The 20,707-nt window shown below is 35.7% G+C and overlaps 2 protein-coding genes across 3 annotated transcripts in view; one reads left to right on the top strand and one right to left on the bottom strand.

The window, feature by feature from the left end:
* The window catches only part of Crlf3 (cytokine receptor like factor 3), a 41,172-nt gene extending 28,448 nt beyond the window's left edge, over positions 1-12,724 (top strand). Inside the window, exons 7-8 of the mRNA XM_027924189.2 lie at positions 9,511-9,623; positions 10,891-12,724. Coding sequence (XP_027779990.1) covers positions 9,511-9,623; positions 10,891-11,147 — 370 coding nt within the window. The 3' untranslated portion in view covers positions 11,148-12,724. The remainder of the gene's footprint in view (positions 1-9,510; positions 9,624-10,890) is intronic.
* A 2,130-nt stretch (positions 12,725-14,854) lies between these two features.
* Positions 14,855-20,707, bottom strand: part of Suz12 (SUZ12 polycomb repressive complex 2 subunit) — a 48,452-nt gene continuing 42,599 nt past the window's right edge. For both annotated transcript variants that reach the window (XM_027924186.2, XM_027924187.2), the window contains 3 exons: positions 20,256-20,454; positions 19,453-19,532; positions 14,855-17,212 (listed from right to left, as the gene is read on the bottom strand). In XM_027924186.2, coding sequence (XP_027779987.2) covers positions 16,867-17,212; positions 19,453-19,532; positions 20,256-20,454 — 625 coding nt within the window. In that variant the 3' untranslated portion in view covers positions 14,855-16,866. The remainder of the gene's footprint in view (positions 17,213-19,452; positions 19,533-20,255; positions 20,455-20,707) is intronic.

Genomic DNA, 20,707 nt, shown 5'->3' with positions numbered 1-20,707 from the left:
ACTTTACCACTGAGCTATATACCCAGATTTAGTTTTTATTTATTTATTTTTAAAGTGTTGGGTTTTTTTTAAAAAGTTATAGATGGACGCAATACCTTTATTTTATTTATTTATTTTTAAATAAATTTATTTTTAAATAAATAAATAAAATAAAGGTATTGCGTCCACCTACCACTGAGCCCCAACCCCAGCCCTTTATTATTTATTTTGAGACAGGGTTTTACCGAGGCTGGCCTCAAAATTGGGGTCCTCCTGCTTCAGCCTTCCAAATTGCTGGGATTATAGACAAGCACCTCCCCACCTGGCTTAAAAATCATTCTTAAGGCCTGGGGTTGTGGCTCAGTGGTAGAGTGCTTGCCTAGCACACGTGAGGCCCTGGGTTCCATCCTCAGTACCACATAAAAATGAAGTTAAGATATTGTGTTCACCTACAACTAAAAAAAATAAATATTAAAAAAAAATCATTCTTAAAAATTCAGAGGCCAGGGCTGGGATTGTGGCTCAGTAGTAGAGCACTTGTCTAGCACGTGTGAGGTGCTGGGTTTGATCCTCAGTACCACATAAAAATAAATAAATAAAATAAAGGTATTGTATCCATCTACAACTAAAAAAAAAAAAAATCAGAGGCCAAGGATTTTTTTTGCTTTGTCAATCTATGAGAACAAGTCTCTGAGAGAGACAAATATCAGCGTACACAAACCACGCAGATGCTTCTCTGTAAAATGAGGTTCCTCGAGGTAGAGTTAGTTACAAGAAGGAGCAAATAATGAGAGGGTTGGGATTTTTTCAGCCCCACCTACCAACATCCAGGAAAGGGCATGGGGTAGGCAGTGCTGGAGGGTAAACTCTGTAGAAACTGTTGAGTCACAAGGTTTGATGAGCTTTCAGATTGCTGTACACAATGAACTGCTGGAAGGGCATTGTACCTAGAGGGAGTGTGCCATCTCTGTGCCCTCCTTCATCCCTTACCCTATGTATCTCTTTGTCTGCTCATCTCTGTTCTTTATAAACTGGTGAACATTGTTTCTCTGAGTTCTAGGACCATTCTATCAAAATATAGAGGAGGAGGAGGTCATGGGAACTCCTAGTTTATACCAAGTTAGTCGGAAGCATGTGAAGCTCAGATTTATGATTGGTACCTGAAATGGGGGCAGCCTTGTGGGATCTGATGCTGTCTCTAGGTGGAGTGTCAGAATTGAGTTGAATTATAGAATATCCAGCTGGTGTCCAGGGAGTTGGAGAATTGCTTGCTATGGGGTGGGGGAAACAGAACAGCCCACACATGGTCAGGGAAGTGTTCTGTGCTGTACTGAGGATGAGCATATAAGAAAAGATTGTTTTTTCCTTCATACAGTGTTAGATTTTCAACTGTTGTATCCTTAAGCTTTAAATTCTCATTCTCAAGAGAAGCCCCATTTATCATGCATTATCTTTTAAATATATATCTGATTTGGTTTTTAATATTTTATTGAGGATTTTTGGGTCTTCACAAGAGGTGTATTTGTGTTTTTTCTTATGCCTTTGTAAACTAGTTTTATTACCAAAGTAATGGCCAACCTCAAAGAAATTTAGGAAGTATTTCCTCTTTTGCTTTCTGAAAGTATTTGTATAGAATTGGTATTATTTCATCCTTACATGTTTACCAGAATTTACCAATGAATTTGTCATCCTAGAGTTTATCTGTTGGAAGATTTTCAATTTCTATAATAGATATGGATAATCCTTGAAATTATCCATTTCTGTTTATAAAATATATTTTATTTTTTTAGAGTATTTTTAGGTTCACAACAACTAAGAGAAAGGTACAGAGAATTCTCATGAAGTGCCCTCTGCCCCCATATATGCATAGCTTCCTCTATTAACAGTATTTCCCACAAGAGTAGTACATCTGTCACAACTGAGAAACCTACATTGACACATCATTGTCATTCAAAGTTCTTGGTCAATATTTTAAGAGACAATAAATCCTATTTTATAGTTAGTGTAGCAAGGAATGTATTTCTGTATCAAAAATCCTTTGCCACAGACTGGGGTTGTGTCTCAGTGGTAGAGCACTTGCCTAGCATGTGTGAGGCACTGGGTTCGATTCTTAGCACCACATATAAATAAATAAAGTCCATTGACAACTAAAAATAAAAAATTAAAAAAAAAAATCCTTTGCCATGAATTGACAAGGCATCCTTCTCTCTTCCTTTTTCTTAACAAGTTTTTTTTTTTTTTCCCCCAGTTTAACAAGGATATATTTGTTGACATATCATTTAATACCTCTTCCTTGGGATTGTCAGACTTACTTGTCACATTCCTGCAGTATGTGATTGTCCTAATGTCACTGATTCGTTTAGCAGCATTAAGTATTGATATTTTTTCCTCAATCTGTAACTGATAGACAAAATAAAATTCTCATTTTGTTATTTCTTAAATTTACTATGAAGTTAATCATTTTTCACAAGTTTATTAGCCATATAGCTAAATTTTTAAAATCTTTGTTCTAGGTGTTCACTCTAGGAAGAAGGAAGCTTGAGACTGGATATTAATGATACCTTGCTATTTAAATCTAAAATTAGCCAAAGTGCAGATTAATAGGAGTAAATTAGCTAGCTGGTTTTTTTTAATTGTCATTGTACTTTTATTTTATTTATTTATATGTGGTGCTAAGACTCGAACCTAGAGCCTTACACATGCTAGGCAAGTGCTCTACGACTGAGCCACAACCCCAGCCTTAGCTAGCTGTTTTGATGCCTTTGAAATTTCTCCCTTTTTGGACCTTGTTCTTTTTAAACCATTTTACCTTTGAGAAAGATTATTATCTAGAACTTCTATCCTACTCTATGAAATAGATGAATTCCAACAAACTTTTACATAAATTGATTTTTTAAATTAATTATTTGTCAGGTTATTTTTGTATGTGGTGCTAGGAATTGAAATCAGGGCCTCACATGTACTGGGCAAGCACTCTACCACTGAGCTACACCCCCAAACCTTATTGAAGGTTTTACCTCCTGCATTGAACCCAGGGGTACTCTACCATTGAGTCATGTCCTCAGCCCTTTTTATTTTATTTTTATTCTTCTGGCACTGGGGATTGAACTCGGGGGGCACTCTACCATTGAGCCATGTCCTTAGCCCTTTTTATTTTTTATTTTTAGACCAGAGTCTTGCTAAGTTGCTTAGGGCTCACTGAGTTGCTGAGGACTGGCCTTGAACTTGTGATACTCCTGCCTCAGCTTTCTAGATGGTTGGAATTACAGGCCTGTGCCACTGCCTCTAGCTCTGGTATCTGAAATTTGTGTCAGGATTTTGTTATGTAAGTTGACAGAATCATAGTTTGCAGTTCACATTCCCTCCCCTCCCCACAGGTTGAGTTGATATCATGTGGTTCAAAGGTTGGTCTTTGTGGCAGTTTCCATCCGAAGTCATCTTGTTAGCAGTAAACTATCCAGAGACCCACCTTGAGTCACTTTATTAACGTAAGCTGTCCAGTGTGAGAGGTCCACCATGAATAGCAAACACACTCCTGTCTCAAGGAAAATTCTTCCCAGGAACCAGGACATAAACCAGCCAAATTCTTCATTATACAATACTATAACAAATATACACTATTATTTATCCAGGATTCATGAGTATTTATTTTTTAGAGAAATAACAAATTAGGGATAAAATTTAGGTCCTAGCTGGGCACAGTGGTGCACACCCAGGTACTCTAGAGGCTGTGGAAGGAGGATTGCAGATTTTGAAGCCAACCTGGGCAACTTAACCAGACCCTCTCAAAATAATATAGAAAGGGCTAGGGATGTCACTCAATACTGCTGGGGATGTCCCCTAATTGGTAGAGTGCTTGCTTAGCACGCACAAGGCTCTGGGTTTAAATATCTTAATGTTTATTTTAGAATAAAACCAAAGATTATCATAATCAGAAAATTAATAGTTATAATACTATTATCTAATCTTTAGACCCTACAGATTTAGTTGTTTCAGTTAACATTCTTTATAGAAAAAGTCTTGCATCATGTATCATGTCTTGATAGTCTCTTTTAATCTGGAATAGTTTTTCTATTTTTGTTTTGACTCTCTGAAGAGTGTAAGCTAGTTATTTTATACAGTGTTCTCCAACTTGGGGAGTATTTCCTAAGGATTAAACCCAGTCATGGATCTTTGGCAGAAGTATTATAGAAATGATGTCACATTCTTCTCAGCATCATATCAGGAACCATTTGATGTTAGTTTGACATGTTACTGGTGCTATTAAGTTAATAAGTCCCAAGTTTTTAATTCTGGGAATATTTTAAATGAAATTGACACAGGTTCATTAAAATAGGTTGGAAATCATAATCTAGAGTTTATTGATTTACTATAATAATGTTAATGACATTAATAATGTTAATGATATTAATAAATATTATCACTGATCATTTTCCTGTTTTCTCAAAAGAATAGATCTCTTAAAATATATATAATTTTTCAGTGTTGAGCATGGTGGCACATGCTTATAATCCCAGAGGCTCAGGAGGTTGAGGTAAGAGGATCATGATTTCAAGGCAATCCTCAGCAGTTTAGTGAGGCCTTAAGCAACCTAAGGAGACCCTGTCTCAAAGTAGAAAATATAAAATGGGCTGGGGATGTGTGATGTGCCACTGGGTTCAATCCCTGGGATCAAATATATATATATATATATATATATATATATTTTTTTTTTTTCAAAGTTGCCATAAGTGTTGTATTTTACTATTAGTTACTTATTTGTGGTAGTAGGAATGGAATCCAAAAGCTGAGCTATATCCGCAGACAGGATTTTGCTAAATTGCTTCGGGCCTCGCTAAATTGCTGAGCCTGGCTTTGAACTCACAATCGTCCTGCCTCAGCCTCGCAAGCCACTGGGATTACAGTGTGCACCATGGTCCCAGGCTCCCCAGCCTTTTTATTTTGAGACAGGGTTTCACTAAGTTGCTCAGCTGGACTTCAACTTGTGATCCTTCTGCCTCAACCTCCCAAATTGCTGGGATTACAGGTACAGGACTACTGTCTGTTACTGATTCTTTCTTGAATTGGTTATTACTTTGGTAATTGTTAGTGGTTTTTCCGATTCTATTATTTCTTCTACATTACTTTACACTGTGAGAGTTTTTTCTTCTGTATGCATTTATATCAGTATAATCTCATGGTTGCTTATTCTGTTCAAAGGGCTGTACTCCATTACTGCGATATTTCTTAAAATCATTTAGGATTTGGGGTTTTTAAAAATTATTATTATTTAAACAGTATTTGCTATGCTTTGAATGTGTCTCCCAAATTTCAGGTGTTAGAAACCTAATCCCCAGAGCTGGGGTTGTAGCTCAGTGGTGAAGCGCTTGCCTAGCACATGTGAGGACCACACTAAAATAAAATAAATAAAAGAAAGATATTGTTTGCATTTACAACTAATTTTTTTAAATAAAAATAAAAAAATAAACATAATCCCCAGTACAAGGGGAACGTTGAGAGGTGGGACCTTGTAGGGGCAATTAGCTCATGAGGGCTCTGTCTGCACTAGTGGATTCATGTCACAAGAGTGGGGGGGGGAGGAGGAACCAGGGATTGAACTCAGGGGCACTCGACCACTGAGCCACATCCCCAGTCCTATTTTATATTTTATTTAGAGGCAGGGTCTCATGAGTTGCTTATTGTCTCACTTTTGCTGAGGCTGCCTTTGAACTCTTGATCCTCCTGCCTCAGCCTCCTGAGCCACTGGGATTCTAGGTGTGTCCCACCAAGCTCAGCTACAGGAGTGGTTTTTTTTTTTTTTTTTAAAGAGAGAGAGAGAGAATATTTATTTTTTAGTTTTCGGCGGACACAATATCTTTGTTTGTATGTGGTACTGAGGATCGAACCCGGGATGCAGGCATGCCGGGCAAGCGCGTTACCGCTTGAACCACATCCCCAGGAGTGGGTTTTTTTTTTTTTTTTAAATATATTTTTTAGTTTGTGATAGACCTTTATTTTATTTATTTATTTGTATGTGGTGCTGAGAATTGAACCCAGTGCCTCACTCATGCCAGGCAAGTGCGCTACCACTGAGCCACAGCCACAGCTCCTCAGGAGTGGGTTTTGATAGAGCAATTTTGTCCCACTCTCTCTTTTTGTGCTCTTTTGCCCTACCGCTTTCTGCTATGGGATGTACCAAGCTCTTGCCATCAGATGCTGGTACTTGGGTGTTGTACTTTTGGCCTTGGGAACTGTGGCAAATAAATTTCTTGTCTTTATAAATTACCCAGACTTGGTATTCTGTTTAGCAATACAAGACAGACTAAGACAGTATTACAGTATCATTCTGTAGCTTCTCTTCCCAAAGTTATGTTTTGAGATTAAGACCAAACTGAGCTAATTTATTTTTTTTTAACTTGCTGTATATATTTTTTCCATTTCCTTACTGATGGGTTTTGGGACATTTGGGGTTATACTATTATAAACAACACTCCAGTGCTGTAGTGAATATCCTTGTACAAGTCTCCTTGTATTCCTGTTAGAATTTTTCTAGATAAAATACACAGAAATGAAATTACTGTGTCATTGTGTGTGTGCATCATCAGTCCTTTCTGCTTGATGAGGTATTGTCAGGTGGCTTTCCCCAGCAGCCATCTTGGTTTATATTCCAGTCGTGGTATATGGGAGATCCTGTTTCTTTATGTTTGTTTCTTTTAGAATTTAGTGTGGTCCTGTGTCATAAAGTTTTGTCTGTCTTATAAATGGGAAATGATCTCTCACTGTATTTTTTTATCTTCCCTAAGTTCTAATGAGGTTGGAATTTATTGGCCATATAGGTTTTCATGTTGGTGAATTGTCTGATTCTGTAATTTCCCTATTTTTCTTGTGGATTATGTGCCCTTTTCTCAACTTATTGATAATTGCTAAATTCTGGAACATATCTTCAAATACTAGACTTTTTTGAGATGATTTTTGTTCTAGATTTCATCTCAAAATAATTTCCCAGAATATTAAAAATAAAATATCTCTCATCTTTTAATTGTGGCAAAAAAAAAATGCCATGTGTGGTGGTGTATACCTATAATCTCAGTTACTCAGGAGGCTGCATCAAGCCAGCTCTAGATTTTGTAAATTTTTTTTATATCAGCCATGATAAAGATCTGATATAATACTGAGGGATCTTGGCTGGAGATGTGGCTCAAGCAGTAGCGCGCTCACCTGGCATGCGTGCGGCTTGGGTTCGATCCTCAGCACCACATACAAACAAAGGTGTTGTGTCTGCCGAAAACTGAAAAATAAATGTTGAAATTCTCTCTCTCTCTCCTCTCTCTCTCTTTGAAAAAAAAAATACTGAGGGATCTTTTTTTTTTTTTTTGGTAACTCTTTTTAACATTTAAGTTGTAGATGAACACAACACAATGCCTTTATTTTTATGTGGTGCTGAGGATCGAACCCAGGTCCCGCCTGTGCTAGGCGAGCGCTCTACCGCTGAGCCACAACCCCAGCCCCAGTTGGGGTTCTTCTATATATTTTGGCTATTAACCCCTTATCAGATGTATGGTTTGCAAATATTTTCTCCAATTTCTGGACTGGGGATGTGCCACAATGGTAGAGCACATACTTAGCATGTGTGAAAAGCCTCACACCAAAAAAAGAAAGAAAAATTACTCATTCCATAGGGGCCTTTTCACTCTCTGGATGATTTCCTCTGCTGTGCATAAGTTTTTTAGTTTGTTCCAATCCTTGTCCATTCTTGCCTCTGCTTTGAGGGTTATGTCTGAGAAATCATTGCCAATGCCGGAGTTCTAAGGCCTTTCCAAGTTTACTTCTAGGAGTTTTATATTTATAAGTCTTATATTTAGGTCTTTAATCCATTTTACTTAGTTTTTGTGTATGGTGAAAGATAAAAGTCCAACATGATTCTTTTGCATATAAACATCCTGTTTTCCCAGCACCATTTGTCTTTTCCCCATTGGATAGTCCTGACACTTTTGTCAACAATCATTTGACTGTAGACTTATGGGTTTATTTGGGGGCTCTCTGTTCTGTTCTTTTAACATAGACATCTTGTCTTTATGACAGTACCATACTATTCTGCATTGTTAATATGTTTTGGTCTGAAAGTATAAGTCCTGCAGTATGCTCTGCTCTTCTCCTTCCTGGAAGCTGTAACAGAAACTGGGGCATTCTTGCCCAGCACTGAGCTGCACTGGCTTGGAGAAGGGACATATTTGTTAAGATTAAAATAACACCAACTTCATAGGTTGTTATGAGAATTGGGAAAGATTCCATCCATGAATGACAAGGACACATTCTGGAAAATACATCATTAGAGTATTTCCTCATGGTACAAACATCATGGAGCATACTTACACAAACCCAGATGATGTGACTTACTACACACCTAGGCTTTATGAGTAACCTATGTGTATCCCAGGCTACAGATTTGTACAGTATGTTACCGTACTTCATATTGTAGGCAGTCATAATGCAATGGTAAATATTTGTGTACCTAATCATAGAAAAGATATGGTAAAATACTAGATGACCAGAACTTTTCAGCTCCGCTGTAATCTTAAGGAACCATCATTTTATGTGTATTCTACCATCGGTCAAAACATCCTTATGCAGTGCATGACTCTAAAAATATTTAAAACAGTGCTTAGAATATAGTAAGTTCTCAATTGTTATTATTATTTAGAAAAGAGCAATTGTGATGAAATTGCTTTTTCTTTTTGCCGTATTGGGGATGGAATCCAGGACTTCATTCATTCTAGGCAAGCATTCTACCACTGAGCCATATCCCCAGCCTGTTTTATTTTATACAAGCCGGTCTTGAACTTTCAGTCCTGCTTCAGCCTCCTGAGTAGTTATGCTTACAGGTTTGTTCCACCATGGCCAGCAATGAAATTGCTCTTCTTTAAAAAAGAAAAAAAAAAAATATATATATATATATATAGAGAGAGAGAGAGAGAGAGAGAGTGTGTGAATGTTGTTAATGGACCTTTATTTATTTATTTGTATTCCATGCTGAGAATTGAACCCAGTGCCTCATGCATGCTAGGCAATAACTCTACCACTGAGCTAAAACCCCAGCCCACAGTTGCTCTTTTTATATACATACTTAGTCATAGTTGGACACAATAACTTTATTTAATTTATTTATTTTTATATAGTGTTGAGGATCAAATCCAGTGCCTTGTATGTGCTAGGCAAGCACTCTACCACTGAGTCACAACCCCAGCCCCCAAAAATTGTTCCTTTTTTTTTTTTATGGTGCTGGGCCTTCTGCATGCGAGGCAAGCATTCTACCAACTGAACTATATCCCCAGCCCCCAAAATTGCTCTTTTTAAGATGGTAGCTGTAATGGGGCTGGGGTTATGGCTCAGCAGTAGAGCACTCGCCTACTTGCTACTACTCATGCAAGACTCTGGATTTGATCCCCAGCACCACATAAAAATAAATAAAGTCTTAAAAAAAATGGTAGCTTTTCGATACTATGTTATAAAAAAAAAAAAAAAGACAAAATAATCTTTCTACCTCATTTACAGAGTTGAAACTGTGGGACAGCCAGACAGAAGAGATAGTATAGGAGTGTGTGCAGAGAAGCAGAATGGATATGACTCTCTGCAGCGCGACCAAGCTGTATGCATTAGTACCAATGGTAAGAGATAAATAACTGTCAATTTTCTTCAAACCTGTTAATCACTGTAGTAAAATATGAGTTTGTCCCAACATCATACATAAAAAGATGAGAAGATTTAGGGCTTTTTTTTTGTTTCTGTTTTTTGGCAGTGCTGGGGATTGAACTTAGGATCTACACCATTGAGCTATAGCCCAGGATTCCTTTTTTTATTCCCCTATACTGGGAATTGAACCCAGGAGCAGTCTATTGCTAGACTACTTTCTTAGTCCTTTTTATTTCTGAGACAAGCTTTTGCTAAGTTGCAAAGGCTAGCCTTGAATTTGAGGTTTTCCTTCCTCAGCCTCTAGGTACCTGGGATTAGAAGTTTGCACCACTGTGCCTGGCAAGGTTATTTTCCATATGTAGTCTCTGGTGTTCTTTGGTCCCTTACTCCACAGTATCACACTTCTCAAAGTCACTATTAAAACAGTTCAGTATTTTGCAGCAGCATAATATCAAGCACTAAGTAGAACAAGATTCCTATTTATTCTATATGAAACAATCTTGCTATTTTATAAATTGTAATTTTTTTTTTTTTTAGTACTGGGGATTGAACTCAGGGACACTCCACCACTGAGCCAACATCCCTAGCCCTATTTTGTATTTTATAGAGACAAGATCTTACTGAGTTGCTTAGTACCTCACCATTGCTTGCCATACTGGCTTTGAACTCACAATCCTCCTGTGTCAGCCTTCTGAGCCGCGGGGATTACCACCACGCTGGGCACAGGTTGTAATTTTTTAGTAGTTTATTTTGATGCGTTCACCTGGGAGATTTATACTCTATTGAACAAGACTTGAATCTGTACTAGAATTCTAACATGAGCCAGACATGGTGGTACATACCTATAATCCCAGCTACTTGGGAGGATGAGGCAGGAGGATCACAAATACAAGCCCAGCCTGGGAGATTTAGCAAGACCTCTGTAAAAATAAAGTAGAAAAACAAAAAGAGCTGGGTAGATCACTTGCCTGTCAATTGTGAGGCCTTGAGTTCAATCTCTAAGATTGCAAAAAATAAAAAGTTGGGGAGAGGGAATAAAACGTTAGTAAGGCTTTAATTTTTTCTCCTACTGTAGATGGTATTGATTAGCATATTTAAATTCATTATTGATGTTGATTTGGCATTCTGAAATGTACTTTTTTTCTGAATTACAAAATTAGCTATGTTATCAGTTACATGGAGGCTCTTTTAATTATCTAACAGTCATTGCTCACAGGTAAATGACATCTTTAACATTTCTAGGTGCAGTTTTTGTAAATGGAAAAGAAATGACTAATCAATTGCCTGCAGTTACCTCTGGATCCACTGTCACATTTGATATCGAAGCTGTGACTCTAGGAACTACCAATAATAATGAAGGCGGGAACTTCAAGCTCCGAGTAACTATTAGCTCAAATAACAGAGAAGTGGTTTTTGATTGGTTACTTGATCAGTCTTGTGGTTCTCTTTACTTTGGATGCTCATTTTTTTATCCTGGATGGAAAGTATTAGTGTTTTAGAGTTTTGGATGCTTGGCATTGGTTTACTGTATCTGCCTCATCCCAGTTTAGTTAACTTTTGTTGTTGTTGTTTAAAGTTAAATTAATCTTTCAGGCCATTGGAAATGAAAAGTGTCTACTGACAACATTTTTAACAATAAGAGAGTTGAATGGTGTGGACAAAACCATAATTCAGTCAATTTTGGTTTTAGTACATTATTAATACAAATAGAAAATTCAATAAAATCAAATTAGCTTTAAGTGTCTGGGAAGATAACAAAAAATCCTATACCCTTCCATTGTACATCTTAAAGTTGGTTTAATGTAACATTTTATTAAAACTCTTTCAGCATCCAAGACCATTGTAAAACTTTATAACAACAGGAGTAGACCAGATAAGAAGCCAGAGTTCTGTAAAATTCATTCACTTGTTTTTTCCACACGAGTGCATTGACTGTGTGCTGTATGTTCAGGAATTTGAAAGCAGTGTTAGCGTTTATCCCATTTTCATTAATCTTTAAGTCTAAATTTTTTTTTTTTTTACAATGCCTGAGTCAGTGTCTGTAATAGGCAAGTATTGTCTTTTGTTCTTGTAGTTTGATTCAATATAGGATAGAAGATGCAGGGTGCAATGGTTCACACCTGTAATTTCAGCAAATCAAGAGGCTGAGGCAGAAGGATCACATGTTGAGGTCAGCCTCAGTAACTTAGTGAGACCCTGTTTCAAAATAAAAAGGGTTGGGGATGTGGCTCAGTTGTAGAGGGCCCTGGGTTCAATCCCTAGTATTGATTAAAAAGTAAATAAATAAATAAAAAAGAGAGAGAGAGGGAGAGAGATAGGATAGAGGATTTTGTACAGGGTGAAACTACTTATGGAAGTAGTAAACGCAGCAGTGTTAGTCTTTTCACAAGTACATTATATGTACATGTGTGCCTTCAGGGTCAATAATATGCATATTGCTATTTGTAGTTACAAGCTCTAGTCCAGTTAATGTCAGTTTGATAAATGGTCTGTTAGTGGGCCAAAGAAATATAGGGTAAATACTTGACCGATTTTTTTAAACTTAAATTTGTGTAAGATATTTATTTGAGGGACTTAATATGTAAAAAATAATAGCCATAACTTGATATAGCAGCTTACAGATTTTTTAATGTGAAAAGTAATTTTTTTTTTCATTTTTATCAGTAATAGAAAAATGGAAAAGCAAGCTTGATATTTTTGTAAGATAATTTATTTTGGGGCTCATGTTCCCTGTTAGACAATCGTGACCAATTTTCTCCTTGCCTTTTTATATATAAGTGCCTTTCACATGTTTAGTGACTATAAAGAGGTTCCAGAATGTAGATGCCTTGCCCAGCCATCTGAAACAAAATAAAAAGCTCAAATTTAAATGTGTGTATTTTTTATTTTGTGAGATTAAATGAATCTGAAAGAGAAAGGATTCTTGTGGCTCCAGGCATTTGAATTAGATGTTATGGTAACTTGTGGAAAGTTCTTTGTTCTTTCTTATGTTCTCTGGGTCTGATACTAAGTGTGTACCTGACAAAATGTGCCCTATAAATGTTGGACTGAATGCGGATAAATCATTTTCTTCATACATCTTCATCCCATTCCTTTCATTCATCAAATATTTATTAAATGCATTTGTTTCTTATCCTCTATGAGAAAAAGGCACCTTAAATATGCCTTTTCAACGAAGTGACTTAAAACGAATTCTAGACAGGAGTGTAATATCTTGAACTCTGAAACTATTTTGTCTTAAACTATAAACTGAAGTTTGTTTTGTTTTCAAAGCAAACTCATTCTGTTCAAACAGAGGTACCTAACATAGTATTTCAAGATTAACAAGGACATTAACAATATATGACTTGTTTATCTTTCTATCTCCATGACTAACACACAGGTCTTACTAATTGCAGTTAAGTGTCTTATAAGGCTCTGATGGTATAATTACCCACGTGACAACTATGGATCTTCCCTACAAGTACCTCAGAAGAGAAACAGGAATAGTCTAGAGAGGATCTATTCAAAAGAAAACTGTAATTGGATTAGGAGGTGAGGTTTATTGGACCTTATTACATATTCTACGTGATTCAATAATTTGTTAGAATATAAAGAAAAATATTCTAATCTAATGCCTGTATAACTTCACCTTTTTCCTGTAGTGACAAGCAATAATTCTACCCAAAGGGATATATTCTTATTTAGGGATAGGAGAAAGAAGCAAACAACTGCAGTTTTTACTATAAACCTTGGGAGAATTTTGAAGCAGGATCTCTTCCTCAACTTCGCATTCCCAGCGCTCAGAACAAGTGGAAGCACACAGATCCCCAAAAGATGAAAGGGTGCTTGCTAGTGATAGCATGCTACAAAAGCAGGTGGAAGCCATTTGCAGCATCATTCAACTACTTCTTGGCACTTACTTCATGAGAGTCCTGATTGTCTAGATATTTCACTTGCATCATATTAGCATCCTAGTAGTGCTTCCTACAGGAACTTTTTTTTCTTTCATAGTACTGGGAAATGAACCCCGGGGCACCTGATTCTTTTTACTTTTCAAGACAGGGTCTTGCTGAGTTGCCCAAGTTGGCCTGGTCTCCTATCTCGGCCTCCTGAGTAGCTGGGATTGCAGGCATTATGCCACCCTGGCTCTCAAATTTTTCTTATCTCTTTAGTAAATCCTCTCATACTTCAAACTGCCTGAAATCCAAAACTTCAGCATAGCAGTTCAAGTCCTTGATTCATGTCACCAAATATATAAGCACCAATTAAGACCATCAGGCAACAAGGTCAATGAGTCTTTTAAAAATAAAGCTAACTCCGTAAAAGAAATGTACCTATGGGCTGGGGTTGTGGCTCAGAAATAGAGCGCTCACCTAGCACCTGCGAGGCCCTGGGTTCAATACTCAGCACCACATAAAAATAAATAAAGGTATTGTGTTCAACTACAACTGAAAAATAAATATTAAAAAAGAAAAAGAGAAACATACCTAGTAAGCTTGGGAGCCTAAAAGGCACTTCTCAGCACCATGTGAAGGGGAAAAAGCTATTACTGGAACATAAAGCACAGAATTGTTACTTCAACAACTTTTCCTCTTATATAGTACAAATGTTTCTTGACTTACAATGGGGTTACATGTCAATAAACCCTCAAGTTGAAAAAATAAATAGAAAATGCATTTAATACATCTAAACCTTCTAACCATCATACCTTATCAACAGAACACTAATGATTTTTGCTCCTTGTGACACTAACTGGGAGCTGCTTGTCAGCATTGCAAGATAGTATTGTACTACCTATTGATAATCCAAGAAAAGATCAATTTCAAAGTCAAAAATACAATCTCTAATATAAACACTTATCAACATCACAAAATCATAAAGTTGGCCCATCATAAACCAGGAACCATGTGTAAATAATTTTAGTTTATCATTGTTTGTATGCCTACCCTATGAACTTTTGAAAATTGAAAAGAAAAATCCACAACTAAAGTAGGATAACTGTTTGGCTAATATTGGTATTACTCTGAACTATAAATCTAGAAATATCTATGTATCATAAATGACATAACACTCATAAATGTTGAAAGCAGGATTTCATGTTAGTTTTTCCCCCCCTTAATTATTACCTCTGAGTCATCACTGGGGGTAGAGAACTTTTCTGCTATCTAAGCCAAAATTTTAGTGTACGCATTAACAATGCATAATAACAACAATGACAAAAAAAGCAGAAATACAGCTTTTATATTATTGAACTTTATGTACAAAATCATTTCAAATAAACATTTAATGTAAAAACAAATGTTCTTTTAAACTGAATTTTTTTTACATCTACTGTACCATTCAAATGCTTTATCATCTTACATGATTTCTTCAAAATCTGTTATCAAGGGTACATATAGAAAAGCATTTTTTCTTTTATAAATAGAAACAAAGGGATTTTTTCAGCTTTTATTATAAGATGACATAAAAAGTTTACTCAACAGAAGTAATTTCATTACTATTTGGGGGAGGGAGTCACCAACTTTTTGTGCAAACAATGCTAGCCTTCTTTTAAGCATTAAGAGCATAACTGCTTAAGAAATGACATAAGCAATAATTCTACACCTACATCTCCCCTAAAATAATCTATTTTTTTTTTTTACATATGTGCACAGCTTTAGCAAATTAAAGCCCAAGAGAAATGCTCAAAATCCACTACTCAAAGGCAAAATGAGAGTTTACTGGAACTCATCATTTAGAGAGCTTACAAATCAATGAATCTGTAATGAAAGCTGCAGTTTCCCTCTTTCCTATTTTTTGAACACAAAAATCAATGACTAAGAACTTAATACTGGATGACAAATCATATCCACACTATTAGTTAAATAGCCTCACAGTTAAACACATCTTAAAGACCAATCAAATCAGTATTTACATTTTATAAATTTCTGAAGACACCATTAGAAAGCTTATATATCCCTTCACTAAACAAAATAGGGAACTGCTCTGATGGTGATGGAATGAAATTAAAAAATTAAAAATACCTGTATTTACAGCAGCATTGATCCTTTATAAATAAAGAGTATGAAAATGCAGTATCTTTAAAGGATAATAAAAAATTGAGGTGATGTTACTCAACCACAGTGCTTGGAGTTGGAATAAAAACCTATTGGTGCTTATTAATGTGCCAGTAGTGAAACTGCTTTCTGTTGGAGAAAATCCAACTGCTAATATGTGCGTAAAACACATAACACAGGGCAAAATTGCTCAAAAACAATTCAAGTCAGCTTATCTGTATTGGATATTCTAATCATGAAATACATTACAAAGACACCCTTGCAATGAAAACAACAAAAACAAAAGTGTAACATTTTCTGCTTCATTTTTTTATAGAATACTTCCCCTCCCCGAAAGTGGCATCTTAAAATTCTCAAACTTGGATTCTTTCCTTGGATTATTATTCTAATGAAAAGATTCATACAGCTGAATTTTCCATATGATTACCTAATTGAAAAAGAAAACCAAAAGAAAATAAATGTTCAAGTTTGAAAAAAATACATAGGTGAACAATGCACTAAATTTATCCATGTGAAAACAAATGGTCAGTAACCCTTATAAACCGACATGACATTTTACCGTCAACAATATGAAAAATTAACATCTTCTCAAACAGGCATAAGATGAAGAAGTGCTACCTTAAAATTGTAAAAGAAACTTAAGTAAAATATCTTGCATTGTAATTTTTCATTCCAAATTGATGATTTCAAAATCAAGGATCAAGGTTTGATTGCAAGTAGTAATGCAACAATTTCAATTTCACAAAAATCTTCAATTTCTAAAAAAGAGAATCACATTCCAATTTTCCCTCCCCAAGAAAATGTTTCACAATTACAAAATAGAAAAACAGCTAGTCACAAATGCAAAAAGCATTATAATTTAAATATGAAATAATTTCTAGATTAATTCAATGTATTTAATAAGACAATTGTTTCAGTTAAAAGTACTTTCTTTGAAGTATTGCTTTTCATGCTCAAACTAGAAAATGTTTTAATGACATCAATAAAACTGATATACATGTAATGCTGCATAATCAAGTGAAATAGAACCCTGATACAAATATCCTTGTTGAAATCATTTACTTCATCTAACAGTGCCTGTTTGGAACCTATGATTTAAAAACAAAAACAACTCTTCTTAGAGGCTGAATTCCCTAGAATGCAATTTCAGTGTTTGTCCATAACATGGGGTTAGGTCTTCTCAGAGTTTTTGTTTTTTGCTCTGTTTTGAAACCCCTGAGACACCATCTGTTTCCAAAGCTTTCTCTTTTGAGTTAATTTCACTAAATCCATTTGCTGTTCCATTTTGTTCCTCAGTTATTTCTTCACTTGAAGGGGAAGCAGATTCTCCTTTTTCTAATTTTTGCTGCATTTCACGGAGCTTGGTAACAGCTTTATCTATTGACATTATGCTAATAAGATTAAAGTCATGCATGCTGACTAGATGAAGCATGAAGTTTCGACATAAATTCTTCTTAATTATTTTCTGTCCATAATTTTCTACAAACAGCATACAGGCATGATTCATTTGATTGTCAGCAATAAACCTATTTAATAAAACATAAAAATAAAAATACATTAATAGTTATATAAAGCATTTCTGTTAAATGCAATAGTGATAACCATTATAGAACAGTCAAGAATATATTTGAATCCAGTAAATGATGTTTATTTTGTTTCTAGCATTAAAAAACAAAACAAAACCCAGATCAAACACAGGGTGTTCTACACTGCACTACAACCCCAGCCCTTTTTATTTTTTAGAGGCACGGTCTTGTATAAGTTTCCCAGGCTGGCCTTGAACCTGGTATCCTCCTGCCTCAGACTCCTGAACAGAAGGGATTATATATGTGTGCCACCAAACCCCGGCCCAAAAAATGATGTCTTAACAAGTAGTAAGACTACAGTAAAACTGAGATTCAATTGCCTGAATAAACTAATAATTTTAGAAATTTTAGATTAAGTTTCTTTATACTCTTGAAAGACTTCACCTAATCAGAATGTAAACTAAATAGGTGCCACTAGAAAAGTCAATTCCCTTGGTTTCTTTTTTCTTTTCTTTTTCCTCCCTCCCTCCCTCCTTCCTTCCTTCTTTCTTTCTTTCTTTCGCTGGGGATTGAACCGAGGGCCTTGGACATGCAAGGCAAGCACTCTATACCAACTGGGCTATATCCCTAGCCACAAACCAAGAGGCTTCTTAATGAAGTCACAATATAACAGCATATTTTTTTTTTTAGTTGTAGATGTACACAATAACTTTATTTTATTTGTTTTTATGTGGTGCTGAGATAGAACCCAGTGCCTTATACATGCTAGGCAGGCGCTCTACCTCTAAGGAACAACCCCAGCCCAAACAGCATATTTTCTTTTGCCAGCACCACTGCCTGTTTTCACACTGTCATTGAGCTACCAATAGTCTTTAACTCTCTATACATATTAACAATTCCCCTTTATTTCTTTCCTTGATCTTCACAGATTTATTATAGAACCAGGGCTTCTCTACTCTTTTCAGTTCCTAATAAACCTTTAAAAAAATTAAAGTTGTCAAAGAAGTGATGAGAAGTGTATTGGTGGAAGCAAAGTGCACGTACAATTAATATCTGAGTGAAATAAATGAGAACAAAGAGACAGCTGCTCAATTACCCACTAAAACTAAGAATCCAACATGGCATCCGTATCTCTAGATTGGGGGAGTGGCAATCGATGTATTTTGCCTAAATACCTGTCAATTTATAATGAATCCTAATAGTTGCTACAGTGATAGATTTGGATAAAGGAATTGAAAGGGAACTAAAAGTAACTTGACTAAAATTTATTTATGTATTTTTTGTGGTGCTAGGGATTGAACAAGGAGCCCTGAGCATCCTAGACAGATGCTTTACCACTGAGCTTCCCCAGCCTAAAATTGTATTTCGTAACTGGCATATTAGGACAAATGGAAACACATTTAACCCAACCATCCACCATCCATATATACATACTTAATTGATTTTTAAAAAGAATTGTTTTAGTTGTAGTGTCTTATTTTATGTGGTGCTGAACCCAGTGCCTCACACATGCCAGGCAAGCACTCTGCCACTAAGCCACAGCCACAGCCCTCATAATTGATTTTTAAAGACTAGAATAAGAATCAAGCAAACTTCATGTATAAAAAGGCCAGACAGCAAGCACTTTAGGCTTTGACTTGATCGGTCTCCTTTTTTCTTTTCTGCATCCACTAAAAATGTAAACACTATTGGTAGCTCAAAGGCAGTTCAAAAACAGATACCCAGACTTCTGGACTAGAACTTATGTACTAACTTATGTTCAATCCCCAAGGGTAAAGTGGCACACTAAGTGGAAAACCTTGGATGTTTGTGCTGTAGAACAAAGAAATTGATTATCTGATAAAGAAAATAGAGCAGAAAAATAATTGACAATAGCAGTTCACACAGAGAAAACAAATTTTTTTTTGGCAGGGAGGAAGAATGGGAACCTATTATATTTTGTTGTTTTTTTAGTATCAGGGATTGGGCTCAGGGTCACTCTACCACATATGGAAATGAAGAATTCCCAAGTCCCTTCAAAAACGTGCTATTAGAGCTAGAAGCCAATGTTTTTTCTCTTATGAATTCTGTGAATATCCCAATTTTTCTTTAAATAAATATTTTGAGATTAGGGCAAAAATTTGGGTCACCATATAAATTAGTGAAATTTTAAATAAGATTGGAACAGGTAGATTTATAGAATGTGAACAGCAAAAGCAATATAAAGAACAATGGAATATATTAAATTAGAAATACTCTACCCATGCTTCATGACATGGAGATTCCATAGTTTCATCACTTCTTTCTCTCCTTCATTAACATCAGAAAATTCTTCAATTTGCTAAAACAGTAACAAAAAAGAAGAAAAAATATATATTAAATGCAGAACATAATTAGTATTTCTAAAAAAGTTTTGAGAATGTAAAAAATAGTTTTGGAATTGAAAACAGAAAAGTGGCAACATTTCTCAAAACCAAGTTATAATTCTGAAAGGCAAATCCTAAGTTACAAGTTATCTATACATATAGAAATTAAAATACCCAATACAAATTCACATGAAGAAAATCTTTTTTAAATTTAACTTGGTAAAACTTAAATATTCAAAAAATGGACTTTCCTGGTTTCCTTAACTTAAAAAAGTTTCCTCGGGGCTGGAGTGGTGGCTCAGTGGTAGAGTGCTCGCCCCAGCATGCATGAGGCACTGGGTTCACATAAAAACAAAACTAATGTATCCACCTAAAACTAAAGATACATAAATAAATAAATATCTTAAAAAAAGTTTCCTCATTGAAAGTCAAAAAGTCTAGTTCGGATTACATAATGTTTTCAAACAAATTCCCTTTTTTTTTGTACTAGGTATTGAACTGAGGGGCACTTAACCACTGAGCCACATCCTCAGCTCTCTTTTAATTTTTTGAGACAGGGCCTAAGGCCTTGCTAAATTGTTGAGACTGGGTTTGAACTTCGGATCCTCCTGTCTCAGCCTCCTGTCAAACAAAATACATTTAATCATAAAATTCATATCATAGCTAATAATGATGGTAATGAAGATGATAATAATTACTGTAATGGTTTTTTCTCTTAGCCATTCGGGATCTTTTTCATCTTCACTGTCTACTTCCATTTCTTGTGGACGGAGAGGTAAGCATGTATCACTGTGAAAATACAGACGATTGTGGCCACTACTGTATGTTCGTTGCTGTTCCACTTCTCCATCTTCAGATTCAAGAAATTCAGACATGCTTGCTTTTGTTCGTTTTGGCCTAAGCAAAAAGAAAGAAATACTGACAGACTATACATTTACATGTACATCATCCAACTGAGTATGACTTGAGGTCTGCAATAATTTACAATATTACCATTTTATAAAACCAACGACACCATAGAAGTAGTTGAGAGGATGGGGTTGTAGTTCAGTGGCAGAGATCTTGCCTACCATGTGTGAGGCACTCACCATGGCATGTAAATAAATAAAAGTCCACTGACAACTAAAAAAAATTAAGAAGAAAACCTTAT

The sequence above is a fragment of the Marmota flaviventris genome, chromosome 17, assembly GCF_047511675.1.
Source record: "Marmota flaviventris isolate mMarFla1 chromosome 17, mMarFla1.hap1, whole genome shotgun sequence".
Lineage (NCBI taxonomy): Eukaryota > Metazoa > Chordata > Mammalia > Rodentia > Sciuridae > Marmota > Marmota flaviventris.
This window is presented reverse-complemented; position numbering and strand designations above follow the sequence as displayed.